The sequence below is a fragment of the Dama dama genome, chromosome 17 (assembly GCF_033118175.1).
Source record: "Dama dama isolate Ldn47 chromosome 17, ASM3311817v1, whole genome shotgun sequence".
NCBI lineage: Eukaryota > Metazoa > Chordata > Mammalia > Artiodactyla > Cervidae > Dama > Dama dama.
Genome location: NC_083697.1, coordinates 50233811 through 50250987, shown reverse-complemented (window position 1 = coordinate 50250987; position 17177 = coordinate 50233811). Strand labels below are relative to the sequence as shown.

General features: G+C 37.6%; 1 protein-coding gene across 2 annotated transcripts in view; it reads right to left on the bottom strand.

Moving 5' to 3' along the window:
• Positions 1–231: 231 nt before the first annotated feature.
• ANAPC4 (anaphase promoting complex subunit 4) overlaps positions 232–17177 on the bottom strand; it is a 33081-nt gene continuing 16135 nt past the window's right edge. Inside the window, exons 16-28 of one of the 2 annotated variants that reach the window (XM_061164490.1) lie at positions 15552–15607; positions 12225–12271; positions 11087–11143; positions 10699–10755; positions 8761–8854; positions 4983–5080; positions 4357–4418; positions 4239–4277; positions 4038–4139; positions 2772–2846; positions 1754–1927; positions 928–1051; positions 232–575 (exon numbers count right to left, since the gene is read on the bottom strand). In XM_061164490.1, the coding sequence (XP_061020473.1) occupies positions 348–575; positions 928–1051; positions 1754–1927; positions 2772–2846; positions 4038–4139; positions 4239–4277; positions 4357–4418; positions 4983–5080; positions 8761–8854; positions 10699–10755; positions 11087–11143; positions 12225–12271; positions 15552–15607 (1213 nt within the window). In that variant the 3' untranslated portion in view covers positions 232–347. The remainder of the gene's footprint in view (positions 576–927; positions 1052–1753; positions 1928–2771; positions 2847–4037; positions 4140–4238; positions 4278–4356; positions 4419–4982; positions 5081–8760; positions 8855–10698; positions 10756–11086; positions 11144–12224; positions 12272–15551; positions 15608–17177) is intronic. The other variant, XM_061164492.1, reaches the window with a different exon arrangement.

Below are 17177 nucleotides of genomic sequence, written 5' to 3'. Positions count from 1 at the left end.
TTTAAAAGTACTAAATGTGTCAAAACTTCCAATGATGAATGACTAAAGGTAACTTCTTCCTGATATAGGGATGATTCCTGATACTACCTTTTGACAGAAAAGACTAAACTTTTTCTTCACATTCAATTTACATTTTCTTTAACACTAGTTCTGCACCCAGTATTAAAAAGAAGTCTTGGTAAAAGGAGAAAGCCTCTCACAGTGGTTACACCACTGAGAGAAGACACAGAATAAAAAACTCAAAACTTACTGTTTATTTTTTAAAGAAAATTAAGTGTCCAACACATTTTTGATCGTCATCTGTGTCCTTCCTGACATGAGAACATATAAAACAATGGCAAGCCAGATCATGAGTCTAGCTCGGGGTCTAGTTTTTCGACTTTAACGACCATTTCTGGAGCTGAAGCGGCAGCTCCAGCTTGCTGGGTCTCTGCTTCCGACTCAGACAACACCTCTTCCTTGACTTTTACAGGCTTGTTACCAGCCTCCTCCTCTTCATCCGAAGACTCATCGAGCTCCCATTCATCATCTATGTCCATTTCAAATACTCTCACATGACGGAGATTGGAGCTTAACTAAAGGAAAGGCCAAATAAAGAAATTTTAAATGGCTTAATATATTATATATTAAAAATCAGAAATCTGAATAGTAGCTTCATAGGAAAATTATTTTCCCATCAACTTACAACAGAATCACTCAACTCAGCTTTCATTCTGTACTCCCATACAGTGACAATTTCAAGATTAATAAAATCTAAAACAGTTAATAACTACTTAGTAAGCTTTCTCAGAACAAGAGATCTAAATAGCTAAGACCACGACATGCTCATCATCAATAAAAGCTTTACATCACAGAATGTTTGCACTGAGAGAATCTTATAGATCCTGCTACTTCTGTTACTCTTAGTAATAATTTATAAGCACTTACCACACAGGACACCTTTCGAAAACCATTCCCAGCAACATACTGCGCTTTCATACTTTCCAGTAATCTCCAGTGCTTCTCAAAGTGCATGGTACGGGTGGGAATAGCACTACGCTGCTCATCTAGCCTAGAGAGGAAAGAAAGCCAACCCAGGAGTGAAACGGGGCTCTTCTCCCTCGGTTACTAGGGATGGCATCAGGGTTTGATTTCTACCAATATTCCCATTTCCAACATAATTCTCCCAGCTACTGTATAAAAAAGCTGTGATACTATATTCTATGAAAACACTGCACTTCCAGATGGACCAAATATCTTATTAAAGCAGAAACCTTAGAAAATAAACTTTTTGATTCACTTTTAAAGTAAGTAAATGACCTCATTTTATTAATAAATTAGAGATCTGCTTACTTAAATCTCAATCTAAAGCTATCTCTTGGAAGTGACCTTGAAACCCTTCTGTGGCTATTGAGGTCCTAATTCTGAAAGGAAAATACTAGAGACAAATCTAAAATAATTCTACTACAAACTAGGGCTAATGTCATCCTTGAAAACAGAAGTGCTGCTCTCTACACAAAATAATTCCCCACCTTCTTCCAGCAAATAATTCTTGATTTACTAACAAAGCAAAAGGACAAGAGAGCTGTTGAAGCCAGTTTTAATAAAAAAAATAGAAGTATTTCTGCTCAGTTGACTTTATCATACCTATCATATGATCATAAAGGTATCATACCTTTATCATACCTAAAGAACAATAATGTACAATATACATTTTAAAAAAAGGAACATTTAACTGTTCTATCAGAAAGACAACCTTACTAATGTAAGTTACCTTGCAGAGTAACTCCCAGTGAACTGATATTCTGCAGAATCTTCACTGTTGTATACTGAAGACAATGGCAACTGCACCAAGAGTCTATCTCTTCCTTCACGTCCTACAGTGTCTTTAAGAACTACTGTGACTGTTTCATCATCATAAAACTGGGCATCCAAACAACTGTAGGTGCTAATATTAAGTAAGTTCCGTTATATCAAAGGTGTTACCATGACTGAGAAAATACTATATATATAGCATTATACTGGTACCAAACCAAAAACTGACAATGGGAATGTCAAGTTGACATTCTATACAGTAACATTTAAAATATATCATTAGTTTACACTAAAGTCACAGTTACCTATGGTGCTGATTATTCACAAATATAACTAGGCCCTGAAAATAGGTAATCATGGAAAAAGAAAAATCTGTGAGGTTGGTTCACAGTTCCAGAAAACTCTTGACATCAATGTCAGGACTTAAGCCTCTGGAAATTCTATGAATGACACCATATAAATATATTGGGTTATCTAGAATGAAAAGTAAAAATAAGATTTACATATGAAAAGATACAACTTCAAAGAACTTCCTTTATGTAAGGAAAACAGTAAGAAAAAGGTAAGTTTAGGATTAGTGTCAGTTCTTTCTCTTGCAAAGCCTCCAGATGATACCGGTACAGTTACACTTAACCTAAGAAAACCCCAGAGCAGTAAGGACACCACCACCTCACATCTCTGTTGGTCCTAAGAAGACCTTCAGCCATTTGCCCCCCTGGAACCACATTACTTTCTTAGAGGACAGAGACTTCAGAAGTATTAATTGTAGGAAACCATACTACAAAACTTCCTGCAGGCCAGTAAGGTTCTTCTCAACTGTATGTCAAATCACCCTCTAAGTATAAAACACATAACCAACCCAGCACCCCTATGTTGCAAGTGATGAAGGCCTAAGAATATATCACTGTAACTGAGTCTAACCATATTCATGTATTTGTATTTACTATATATATATCCAGACAAGGTTCAAGATTTACCTTCTTCTCACTTTTTCAGTTGTGGCATATGTGAAGCTTCCAAATTTAACAGCAATTAGTCCGTTACTTACAGATCTTGAAGAAAGAAGAAGGGTGGGGAGAGACTTTGTAGAACAACTTGGATAGGCAATAATCTATATATGCTTGAAAAAAAATGATTGTCAGTATATTTACATAATCACCAAACCCCAGACCAAAATACTATTACACTCACTCTAGAATACTGATAACTAATGCAAATCCCTGACAGACAACCTAATACCTCACAGTCACCAAATCTCACCAAAGCAGCAAGATACCTTACAAAATGAGGATGTTTGGACAACCAAATTATTTCTCCATCCAAGTACTAACTAGGCCCAACGCTGCTTAGCTTCCGAGATCAGATGAGATCGGGTGCGTTTAGGCTGGTATGGCCACAGACCCAAATTATTTCTCTTGGGCTACATCTTGGTTTCAAAAAGTTTCCTTTGGTTTAGATTTAAAACCATTTAAGATTCTAATGACATTCTGAATATGATTATCTTTCAAAACTTTTATTTGCGTTCTCAAAAGAAGTCTCTATAGGCAAGGCCTCTTGTTTAATGAAAGGCATACTAAACTTGGCATGCTGCAGTCTATGGGGTCAAAAGTGTCGGACACAACTGAGAGACTGAACTGAATACTGAACCTGAGGTAAAAATCCTTTCTACAAGGAAGCTAAGATACAATTCTGAAGTTCTACAAGTTCATGAGATATAATACCAACTGTTTTGCTGTTATATTTTCCCTAAGCCTAAAAAAATCCTGTATGTAATAGCTATATACCAATACAAAATTAAATAATTTAAAATTAAAAGGGATTACACAGCTTCCTAATTTGGCATTGAAAGTGAAAGTGAAGTCGCTCAGTTGTGTCCGACTCTTTGCGACCCCCTGGACAGTAGCCTGTACCAGGCTCCTCCGTCCATGGGATTTTCTAGGCAGGAGTACTGGAGTGGGCTGCCATTTCCTTCTCCAGGGAATTTTCCCTACCCAGGGATCGAACCCAGGTCTCCCGCATTGTAGACAGACGCTTTACCGTCTGAGCCACCAGGGAAGTCAATTTGGCATTACCCCACCTAACTTAATAATGTGAAAACTATGACTTAGAAGAGGTAAGTTATCAAGTCTAAAGTCAAAGTAGCTTAACTAAAAGCTGAAATGGAGGGGAGGGAAACAGTATGTTTTATTATTAAAAATATTAGAATCTTATCTCCTTGATTCAAACTCCAGATTAATACTCACTGGGAAATATCAGTATGTCTCCTTAAGATGCACATTTTATAAAGTGAATCTTCTAAAATAGTAAAAAGAAGATAATGTAGATTGGAGGTTTTATTATTCCACCTAAGGAAAAAAGTTAATGTCAAAACATGACATTTAGCTATCAATTTATACAACAAAACTGCATTTTTCACAGAAGACACGGAAGAAACACACACTTACAGAAAAGGGAATTTGAATAGTCTACGTGTGGAGTCCTCACTAAAACAAAAGAAAAGAAAGGTAAGAAAAATTATAATCGGCTGTTGAATTATACCACCCAAAAAGTAAGCAGAATTACCTTCTACTATCTTTATATAATGGAATACATACTGCTTGATTCATTGATTTTCCAATTACATCCTAAATAAGATTTAAAAATATAATTAAAGCATGTACATACACAGAAATAAATACTCCACAGAAAGTGACTGATCATCACTATTTAAGTCTAGTGAAAAATCATCTACGTCACCAAAACTTCATGCAAGAAATTTTAATGACAGTCACAACAGTGAAGAAGAGAGCAAACTCTGAGCGCCAAAGGGCCTTGGAGATAAGTGATGGCAGGTGAAAAACCATCTCTTTTAGTTTCACAGCATCAATCATCCATCCTTCAGCAGTTAACAGACACATCAGCTCTGTAACTAAGATCATTTATAATAAGTTCGTTCTGGGGACCGATAAAATACTAAAGACGCCAACATATTCCATAACCATGTATTTTTTAATTTATGTAAGAAACTAACAGTAAGAGGAAATATTAGGGTGAATCATATGAAACTGCCACTTCTGTTAGTCAAAAACAGTTGAGTATCAACATTTTCATATGGTTCACCTTAATAATTATGATCATTTACATAAATGAGCCACATATTGTAGATATTCTTGCTCCTATACAAAAACATGCATTTCTTTCAAACTTACCGCTGGCTTTTGCAAGCACTGATCAATTACGTTCTCCATCCGCCTTTTCACAAAATGCAATGATTTTCTAGGATAATAAGGAAACAGCAAAGGACTTTCTGGTTTCAAACAAAAACAAAAAACAAAAAGCTATAACAAACCAGATAGCTAGGCAAAACTAACCTACTGTTAGAGCCAGCCCACACAGCTTATCTGATGGTGGAATTCTCCCTGGCCACCCTACTGTACCGTCACACAAACTCACTAAAAACGACCAAGGCCTCCGGCTTTGCAACATCCTTGGGGGCCAGCCCACTGAAAACCATCACACTTAATGCAAGCTGAGTCCTGGCAGTTTACTATTCTTTTATTTTTCCCACCAAAATCCAACAGTATACTTCTGTTGGCTGTAAGAAGAAAAGATGACTTGGGAACCAGAAGACATATAATGAAATAAGTTCACTCTTCCCTCTTCTTTGCCACAGTGGTGTGACAATAGCAACCCAGTATTATTTTGGGAGAGTATGATGGTGAAAACAAAAACAGGAGATAAGAAATTGGTGCTGTGAAAATAAGCTCTTCATTTCTGAAAAGGCTACTTTTATCAGAAGAAAGTAATATATAATTTGTCAACTACTGACACCAACTATGTTAGATTCTTTCTGTCTGTTATTTCTACTGTTTACAACAGCTGTAAAAAGAAAGTATCATACTCTTTATTTTACTGATAAAAAAAAAAAAAAAATGAAGCCTAGGAGGTTTAGGCAATCACCCAGTGTGAGAATGACCAAGAAGCTAAACCTCTAAATCAAGCCCAGGTCCCACTCCCAAACCCACCCTCCTCCACTGTGCTCTACTGGCCTCCCACATAGCACCTCCTGCCCCAGTTATGCTGGATAAGGAGTTTTTAATCATGTTAACATTTTAAGCTCCCAACAGGTGACAGATGCTTTGGTATCACAGAAAGATACTTGGTCTCTGTCGCCAGTTCCTGGGACAGAACTCTTTAAAACCTTCGGAATTTCCTGAGTGATAACTATGATAGGAGCATCCGCTGTTTTAAAGAGCCCCTAGATAGCTTCAGGATGCAGGGTGGTCACATAAAGACCAAGCCCTGATTAGAAGCTGGAACTTTCGGCCCCATCCCCCAACCAGCTAGAAGAGAGAAGCCGGCAGTGAGTCCCTCTAACAATGAGAACACATCGACAACCCAAACCGAGAGACATTCTACAAACAAACGACTGTGTGTGTTAGTTGCTCAGTTGCAACCACATGGACTATAGCCCAAGAGGCTCCTCTGCCCATGAGATTCTCCAGGCAAGTTACTGGAGTGGGTTGCCATTCCCTTCCCCAGGGGGTCTTCCTGACCCTGGGATCGAACCCAGGTCTCCCGCATTGCAGGCGATTCTTTACCATATAAGCTACCAGGGAAGCACTGTGCACCCCACCCCCCAAAAAAAAACACCTGACTAGTACTCATCAGATCAGGTCATAAACAGATAAGGAAAGACTTGAGGAGCTATCATAGATGGGAGAAGACTCAGAAAACACAACTCAATACAGTGTGTGATCCTAAGGACAATGGAGGGAAAATATGAAGTGTCACCAGTGGCCAGTAAGCTAACCACACCTACATAATGAAAACTCCACAAAACCCCTAGATGACAGAGCTAGGGCCTCTGGGTTGATGCCTGCATTAAGGGGCTGGGGGGTGGGGGGTACATCTAGACAGGAGATGGAAGCTCCACGTCCCCCACTCCATCTCTCACCCCATGTGCATCTCTACTTGGCTATTCCAGAATTGCATCCTTTATAATAAACTGGTAAATGTAATTCAAGTGTTTCTTAGTTTTGTGAGCCATTTTAGCAAATTATTAAACTTGAGTTATGGGAACCCTCAAATTTGTAGCGAAGTGGGACAGAAAGGTGGGTAACCTGGGGCCCCAGTACTGGTGACTGAACTCTGAAGTTGGGGCAGTCTCTGGGACTAAGCCCTGAACCTTGGAGTCTGAGCTAACTCTGCAATTAGTGTCACAATGGAAGTGTGGGACACCCAGGTGGTATCAGAGATGATCTCCGGAGGAAAAGAATCCTCTCACTTTGGAGTGTTTTGAGTAAAAATACCTCAAATGCACACGGACTGCTTGTGTGTGATGTGGCAGGCACTATCCTAAGTGCTCCATTTAGATTAATTTATTGGATCTTCACAACCGCTTTTGAGGGAGGCACTGTGATCACCTCACTTTGCAGAAGAGAACGCTGGGGAACAGAGAGGTCAGGCAGTGCACCCGCAGCCACACAGCAGCAAGCGGGAAGGCAGGCCCCCAGCCCAGGCAGCCCTGCTTCCAGCACACCCGCTTTCACCCACATGTGACTCCAACTCTCTCACCTCCCCCGGGGAAGGTATGCACATTAAGTATTCAGCACTTGATTTTTGCAAAGTTCTAGGAAGAAGTTTCGTCAAGGGTTTCTTAAAAGCTCCGTGGTGACAATTTGTACTACTTCATACTCTACTAAGAAACTGGGAGATTAATGAGCTGGTCTGAAGTCACATTCTAACATCTTAAGAGATGGAGTTAATTTCAAGTTAAATATGAGGCCTGTAACTAAGGTTAGGCCTTTCTATTCAGCTACAGAAGATGTGGGGAGAAAAAAGGGTAGGACCAGTTTTTTCCAAAGTCCTCAGGATGGATATGAGCCCAACAGTGACAGGGTCCTGGTGCCATCGCTGCTCGCACACTGCTATCTGCCCTCCCCAGGCATCCTTCCTTACTCCGTGGGCATCCTGATTAAATACAGTAAATGAGCTGAGTCAGCTGTACTTTTATTCTCCCTCCATCCAATACTAACTTATGTCAATACATCTCTCTGGTGATCTTGAAGACTCTCAAGCAATATAAAACATGTTCTGCTCTGAAAAAGAATGTGGACTTCTAGGGTTAAATCAAAAGAGCAACAAGCAAAGTTCTGGGCCTGAGATTTCTCTGCTTCTCCCACTCACTCCTCATTCAGATAAACAGCAAACAGAAAGAAGCAGAGATTATTACTGACTACAGTTAAAAACAAAGGCTCTCAAGTTAGCAGAGTCTGAGCTCTATCGGTTACTACCCTTATCATCATGGGCCTTCTCTAACCTTCAGTTTCCTCTTTAGTAAAATGAAGATAACCTTCTAGGTTCTTGTGAGGATTAAAGGAGATAATATATGTATGTGGTGGCTATTATCCCAAGGATCTAAGAAACAGCTAAATCTTGGTCAAATTACTCTTTGAGAAAACAAAGAAATAGATGCTTTAAACATCTTTTCATCTAAAAAGGAGAAGTTCTGATACATAATGGTTGCTATTTTGTGTTGCATCCCCAATAATGTTGGCTTAATAAAATTTTACCATATCAACAACAAAAGGCATAACAAGTTAAAAAAAAAAAGTCACTTCAGAAGAATACAGTGATGCATCATTATAGGAGTTAAAAGCATCATATGCTCTTAAAAGCTAATAAATTGGAACTGACTTAAACAAACTTCTCTGATAGGCTCTATAGTTTTCTTCCCAATATCCCATTTTTTCTTACAGACAATACTTAAAATAAGCAATCTTACTACATCACAGTTAACATACAGTGTTTTTGAACAAAGTAATAGCATACATTGTTATTATTCTCCTGTTTCTCTAATCAAATAAAATGGACACAAAAAGATAAATCACAGAACTTAAATAAGTATTCAGCAAATACACTTGCTGAGGTACTGGTCTCCAGTAAACATGAACATGGCCCAAGTCTGCCTGGTTCATGAAATACCTTTGAGGTGGCTGCTGTTCTGAAGAAAGTCATACCACTGGTTTCCCTCTGTGTTAGGGGGTGACACAAGATCATCATCTTCATCTTTCAAGTACTAGAAATACAAAATTAGATGTTTCAGCTTTGTAAACCAAAGAATCAGGCTCTAAAATTGCTTATATTCAACACTATTCTACTCGAGTTATTTTTACTGTCAAGTCCTCTGAAACCACATTATTCTGTGAGATGACCAAAATTTACTAAATGCCAAGCTACTCAACAAACTGCAGACTACTAAAAGATTAGAATGCAACAGACACAGAGACCATAAATTGAGTTTAAGTATCATGTTCTGTTTTCATAGAAAATAGAACATTTAACCTTACATACTTTAAACTTACATATTCAAGTTTATAAATTAATTTTCAACTGTTTATCAACTGTCAATCTACTCCACGACAGTAATCCTCAAAGTGTGGTCCACACCACTTGGAGAGTCTTCAAGATGCTTTTCAAGACCCATGAGGTCATTACTATTTCTATAATGGTATAAAGCTATTATTTGCTTTTTCCACTGTAATGACATCGGCCCTGGTGGTCAAAGCACAGGTGGGGACAACTGCTGGCACTGCCCCCAAGAATCAAACCATGCTAGCAGTCACTGGATTCCTTTCTGCCACATACAGTTTCACTAAGCTCTGATAAGGCTATTAAAATTATTATTAAATCTCAACAAGACCTTTTTAATATTCTGAGAGAGGGAATTGGAAGTACGAATAAAGCACTTTCACTGCATACCAAAGCATGACAGTTATCATGAGGAAAAGCATTTATGAAAATGCACTTGAGTCAAGCTAGGCACATCTTTGTTGCTCCTGGAATTCCATTTTTATTCAAAAGAATGACTGGCAGTAAAACTATGATTATCCGTTCTTGGGTATCTGGCAGATATTTTCTTGAAACTAAAGAAAGTGATCCTGTCACTTTAAGCAAAATAACTGACAGTATTTGTTGTCAGTGACAAAATTTAAACATTCAAGCAAAAATTAAAATTTTGGAAAACCCATATCTGCTACTGTGTGCTGGACAGCCTCATAGTAGTTAAAGATTGTCTGATGAGATTGGTAATGATATTAACAAAATCTGACTTTTGGATACTGTATGAAGAAAGGTATCTGCCTATGGAAGACCTCTGTAATTCAGTGAATCAGTATTTTACCAAAGATCAATACATGATATTACAAAATCAAGCACAGAGTAACAAGATCCTTCCAAAATGAAAAGCAGATGAGTACATTTTAATGAATCATAATATGGAACGTCTACTGTTGCAATTTAGATTCCACACTAGAACTAACCTAAGATACTACTGTTTGTCAAAATGTGGTGCAGTATCAAGAATATTCACAATTTTCTAAAAAGCTATTAAAATATTTCTGCCTTTCCAACTACACACCTGTGTAAAACCAGGCTTTCTGAATCAAACAACATATCACAACAGAACAAATGTAGCTGCCTTCTCTTAAGCCGTACATCAAGGAGATTTGCAACCATATAAAACAATGTCACTCTTAATTTTGTTTTGTTAAATATTTATTTTCCGTTAAAAATATTTATATTAACATATCATGAAAAGAGGGTTTGTTCTTTTTAAGTGAATTAAGGAATAATAATTCTTTTTCCTGTTTAATTTCTAATATCTAACAATATATGCTATTCATAGACACAACCCACATAAAAGCTCTCTGGGAGTTTTCGATAATATAAAGGGTTCAGAGACCCTCCAAAAGTTTAAAGCTACTCTTTGGTGATTTTACTAAAAGGAGAGGGCTACTATATAATTCGGCATTATGCTACTTACAGAAAATTTTGTATAATAAAGACTAACACTGTTAATGCTCTAAAATTAGTTTTTAAAAATTAAAAAATTAGTAACTAGATTCAATCCAGAGCCCATACCTGACCAACTTTTTCAACATTAAAATATTTTCCTTTTCGATTATAAAGATCTGGAGCCTAGAAAGAATAAATAAAGTTTAATTCTTAAGTCAACTCATTAAAGAAAAAAGAAAATCTTAGATTTAAACCAAAAACTCTACTTCTTAAGAAAGCTGTTAGTAGCAGTTACTCTTTTCTTTTGTGGATGGTAAGACACAAACAGAAAGTTCAATTTATATGCTTTACACTTAATAAATAAGTATTGCCATTAATTAGTTCAATAGTTGTAAAAGCATACATAATTGCTAGAAGGTCACTTAAATTGGATTAAATTTGATTACTTCTTACCATTATCCAGATTTATTATAATTATTGTTTAAAAAGCACTATAGAAATGCCAATTTCCTACCTCATTGAAATGTTCAGTAAGAAATTCAGCAACGAATGTGATATCTTTCTGAGTCATCTATCAAATCCAAAAGGAACAAAAAGAAAACAAATCAAGATAAAGAAAAGCTTCTCAATAAAAAATTATGTAACAATAAATGGGAGAGGCATGTAATTAAATATTTTAAACCCATTTTCCAATCAGCAATTCCAACAGCTACAGATCTCTTTATGGTCTTAGGCTATTTATTATTCTATGCCTAATGCTAAGACTGAGTGTAGAGTCCCTCCTTTGGGAGTGGAGGACGGTCTGTTCAGATAAATAACCTCAATCTGGGTTAAGGGCTGCAACCTGAGAACATTGCTTGCTTCAGCGTTGGTCTCTCCTTTGTTTAATGACCCCACCTTCTCCCTATCCCAGTTTTACAGCCCTCAAAAAATTACACATTGAGGTCTCTGCCAACTAACATATTCAATCTCCCAAAGTAAAGCTAAGAGTGATGGCAGAGAAACAGCTAAAGTGAACATCCCTGGTTTGGAAGGCCAGTCATCCACAGCACAAAAGATCTACTTCATATAAACGCTGTGATCCCTTACTTATCTGGTCCACTAAGACTAATTTTAATACTCCCCATTTTTTCAGGCTTAAAACCACCTTATCTACCTGAATCACAGTTTGGGGAGGGGTGAGGATGAGTGAGCTGCAGGAACCAAAAGGTAGTTCTAGCCTATTCCGTAGGATATTCCAAGAAGGAGATTCCATTGCTACTTGTCACACAATCCTTATTACAGTCAGAAAGAAACTGGTACTCACCAGTCATGAACATAGATACTAATATCTATGTACTAGACTTCCAAGGAAAATAAAAATGCATTTAAGATTTTAGGAAGTTAAAATAAGGAATCCAAATACCTTATGTTATACAGACTATAAAATCTTATACAAACATGAAAACAATAAGCTTAGCCATAAAAAAGTATTCTGTGAGATAAAAAATATCAAACACCGAAATTTTAAAAAGGGCTTACTAGAATCTCTCTTGTGCCTACAGCCTAACATCTCTTAACAATAACTGCATAAGACTACTAAGATGACCAGCAAAGCTGAGCTCAACCAGGGTAATATTAACATATATAGGAAAAATACTATTATATACTACCTTATTCAGTTCGGGAAGTACATGGTCTTCTGTCATTCTCAACATTGCTGAAAATATAAAGTTTAAAACTATCTTTAAAGGAAAACTCCAAACATAATTTTAATTACAGATGCATTTCAAGTCTAAATGTATTTTACTGGACTACAATTTCTATTTTCAACAGCTTCTTGTCACCAAGGAAAACTTATTTTTCTTCTAAGAACTACAGAGTGAAGAATATGATTTATATTCTTAGGCTCAAAACGGTTGGTATAGCCATTTTAAACCATTTTTCATTTTCTCCTTCAATACAACCTATTGCCACTCCAGACAAACAAACCGAACTGCTGCCTTTAGCAAAGACTGCGTGTGTAGGAATCCCTCCTAACTTAGTCATGTTTCTTCTCTTAAAATGTGCAGGCAATTCTTTTCTTTCCTCCAAAAGCCTTAGAATGCCAGACAGACGTGTTTCTTTCCCTTGGACTTTTCTGCCACATAAAGATGCTTGCACTCAGATCTGTCTGGTCAAGGCTATGGTTTTTCCAGTGGTCATGTATGGATGTGACAGTTGGACTGTGAAGAAAGCTGAGCACTGAAAAATTGATGTTTTTGAACTATGGTGTTGGAGAAGACTCTTGAGAGTCACTTGGACTACAAGGAGATCCAACCAGTCCATCCTAAAGGAGATAAGTCCTGGGTGTTCATTGGAAGGACTGATGCTGAAGCTGAAACTCCAATACTTTGGCCACCTCATGCGAAGAGTTGACTTGTTGGAAAAGACCCTGATGCTGGGAGGGACTGGGGTCAGGAGGAGAAGGGGACGAGAGAGGATGAGATGGCTGGATGGCATCACCAACTCGAAGGGCATGAGTTTGAGTAAACTCTGGGAGTTGGTGATGGACAGGGAGGCCTGGCGTGCTGCGATTCATGGGGTCACAAAGAGTCGGACACTACTGAGTGACTGAACTGAACTAAAACACACTTATCAGAGAGGGCAATGGCACCCCACTCCAGTACTCTTGGCTGGAAAATCCCATGGACGGAGGAGCCTGGTAGGCTGCAGTCCATGGGGTCGCTGGGAGTCGGACACGACCGAGCGACTTCCCTTTCACTTTTCACTTTCCTGCATTGGAGAAGGAAATGGCACCCCTCTCCAGTGTTCTTGCCTGGAGAATCCCGGGGACGGTGGAGCCTGGTGGGCTGCCGTCTGTGGGGTCGCAAAGAGCTGGACACGACTGAAGCGACTTAGCAGCACACACACTTATATGTGTGTATATATGTATTTATATACCTTCTTTAATATTTGTGGTTGACCCTTTTTGTCCTTTCATGGGGTGTCTTCATCAATACTGTGTTTTCTATACATATTACGTCCACCTAAGTGAAGAAGTATATTGCATGTGTTTTGCATAGTGTTTGAATACGCTTCTTATGTTTGGTCAGGAAAAAGCATGTTAGACATGATTCTGCAAGTAGGGATTATTTTAAGAAACTGTTTTTAATTAATTCAGACTTCTAATTTATCTGAAGAAAAAAAACCCAGCCATAATCTAGTTCCACTCACTCATTTATCCATTCAAAAATTACTTACTGAGCGTAATACAGGTACTGGGAACAAAGCAGTATAAATAAATCCCTGCCTTCATGGAGACTGCATTTTACAAAAGAGCAAACCAGGGTTAGAGCGCTAAGGAGTGGCAGCATCCAGTTACAGTCAGGTCTCCAGTTCTCCAATTCAGGGTTTTTTTGTTGTTCAGTACTAAGTCCTGTCCGACTCTTTTGCAACCCCATGGACTGTAGCCCACCAGGCTCCTCTGCCCAGGGGATTTCCCAGGCAAGAAGAGCGCATTGGGTTTCCATGTCCTTCTCCAGGGGCTCATCCCGACCCAGGGGTCAATTCAGTGCGCTTTGTTCTAATAATAAGGACTGGGTGGTAACTCATTTACCTTCTAATGCAGCTTCTTATTACAGTTAGGACATGCAATAAGAATATCAACTGCCTAATTACTCCAGTAATTATAAGTAAAACCAAGCTACTATTTCTCTAATAGAAAGTCACTTCTAAGGTTTCATTTAATTTTAACATTGCAATTTATTCTAATTAACTCTGATATTAAACAGGCTGGCCTGATAAACACTCTGGCTCCCCATTCTGGCTAGTGTTGGTATGGTTTTGAGAAAAATCTAAGAATTTTAAATGTCAACATTCACTGATTGCATTCACTTTTTTATTAAAAGCAATTATATTAGGCTTACAAATATGAAAAATCATGTTTTAAAAACATGAGAATTAAAGATTTGGAAAAAATAAATTAAAAAAAGATTTGGGCATTTGTTTAAAAGGATATTAGCACATTATAGGTAATTTACTTTCTATTTTACTCTTTAGAATTTTAAGAACTATGGAATAAATTCTATTCACAACAAAATCTTCCATGTGTTGGAAGGAAACGGATGCTAAATTATTTCAAAGACATTAAGAGAGGTCACAAAAATAGCAGTACGAATGGACTACACACATAAAGTATGCACACCCTGTAGGGTGATCATTAAAACATTTAGTATCATGTCAGTAACTATTTGTTAACTACATACAACTGCAAAGAGATGCGGCGACACAAAGAAGGACTACTGGTCTCCGATCTATTTAGCTAGGGCGTCACTGCCCAGTAGAAGTGATAATGTCAGAGTTCTAGTTCTGTGCTGTCCAACGTGGTAGCCACTAACTACAAGCAGCTCCTGGGCACTCCAAATGCGGCTAGCATGACTAAGGAACTGCATATGTAATGCTACATAATTTCAACCAATTTAAACAGCCATAACTGACTAGTGGCTACCATAATGAATGGCACAGATCTCGAGAGAGGAGTTCAAAGTATAAAACAGGAGTTAAACTACTCAAGGCAGAGGCTTTGTCTTATTTTCTCTCCCCCTTTCCACTCCAAACCTAACACCTAACAGTGCCTAATACAAAGTAGAGATTTAAAAATGGTATTTGAACCTAAGGAGACATTAGTTCAGTTCAATTCAGTTCAGACCCCATGTCTGTAAGGAGACATTACAGAGTAAAAAAAGGTCAATTATCAGTAAGTGATAGAGACAATCAATGTTAGAAGTTGTATCTGTGGGGGTGGGGATGGGAGGGTATAAAGAAGAAATAAGATTGGCCATGTGTTGAAAACTGCTGAAACTGAGTGAAGTGTAGAAGTGGGGTCATTAAAATTATTCTCTCTACATTGACACATATTTAAAATTTTACTAGTGTAACTGAATATTCCAAATTGATATTCCCACATTTTTTCTTCAACAGTGTTAAAAATATAAGAATGCTTCATTCAATTAACTTACCCACATACAGCCACCGAAAAAATGCTTTGAAATTTTTCATACTGCTATCTATAACTCTAAAAGATAAAAATAAATCAGAAACGAAATTATTACATGAGGTTCATACATCAATGTTCAATTACTATGGAATATAATAATCCTTACTGTTCTAGTATAGCGTATCTGGATGACATTTAAAGCTTTAGAACAGATTTAACAAATCAAACACATAGCTAAAAATAAAATTTCAAAAGAGCAAATCCTGATTCTTTTCAAAAATAAAGCAAATAACTCAGATTCTAACTGGTTATAACAGCCTTGCCACAAACTGTAATAGACTCTTCGAGCATTCAATAAAGTATGAAATCCTTTCCTAACTTTGGAACCAAAAGAAATTTTTAAAAAACCCCAAAAACCGTTTTCAGCACTATTCTCAGTTTTTTTTAAAAAAATCACTGATCAGTAAGAAGAAAAAATATCAACCATAACAGAAAATCATTATTATAAATTTATACTATGTCACTATCATCACCTCTGGTATCAATAAGACATTACTTATGGAAGTTGATATTTTTATCCTTACAGTAACAGATCTCAAAAATCGAATTTCCTTGGGCTTTACACAAATGTACCCTGAAGATTAAGTGTTATAAATGGAAGTCATCTACACTTTGATGAAACTGTTTCTGAATATAGAAATGGATATCACTTTTTTGAAAGCTCTTTAAGCTCACATCTGTAAGATAATTACTCTAAGCAAATAATATGTGCCCTTTTTACCCCTAAATCTCAAAGTCCCTTCTAAGCATTAAGTCTCATAAAACTACTGGAGAAGTAGGTCAGTATCATTAACCTTTCTGTACATAGTACAACACGTGACATAAAAAACTGTGACATCTCTTGCGTTACCAAGCACCACGATCAAAACTCTCTTGCAGCAAAAATGGGGGAAAAAAAAAAAAGATTCCTGTCTTTCTCAGTTCACCCCAACCCCAAGCAACCACTGATCTGTTTTAGGCTAATGTTAAAATTCTCATTGTCTCAGTTTCTCCATTATAATCTAAAATAATGCTATATTCCACTTATCTCCAAGGAGCAAGAAGTTAAATCAACAACCTTTCATTCATATTGAAACATGATCACAGAAAACTTAGTATTTTATGTTTACTCTGCAAATATGTAGAACCACAAAATTATTCAACATTCAGGAAAAGGAATGTCATTTCCCTCCTGCTCTGTTCTTTGAGCACATACATCTATATACTAAACTCCATTAAAACGACAGTGGGGAGGGATGGACGTGTTATAAACTCATACAAAAAGAGGATGATAGAAAAAAAAGTTTTTTTAAGTTTCAGAAATGTCAAAAGCAGACAGACTGGTGACTGGTGAAGCTCACCAGCAGTGGCCACATGCGAGGCACTTCAGAGAGAGGGCAGCAAGGAGTCATCCACCCAGCAGAACCCCGGGGACACTCAGTCCTTATAAACACCAAGTTCAACAGAAGACATCAGGATGACGTCTGGGGCTGGACAAGGAGGGACAAATGGAAACGGAGGCGCACAGCACAGGCCCACAGGCTCTGGCACTCGTCTGGCTTCGGCCCACCCTGCACCCAGCGGTGCCAAGCAACTTTAAACTGCCTCA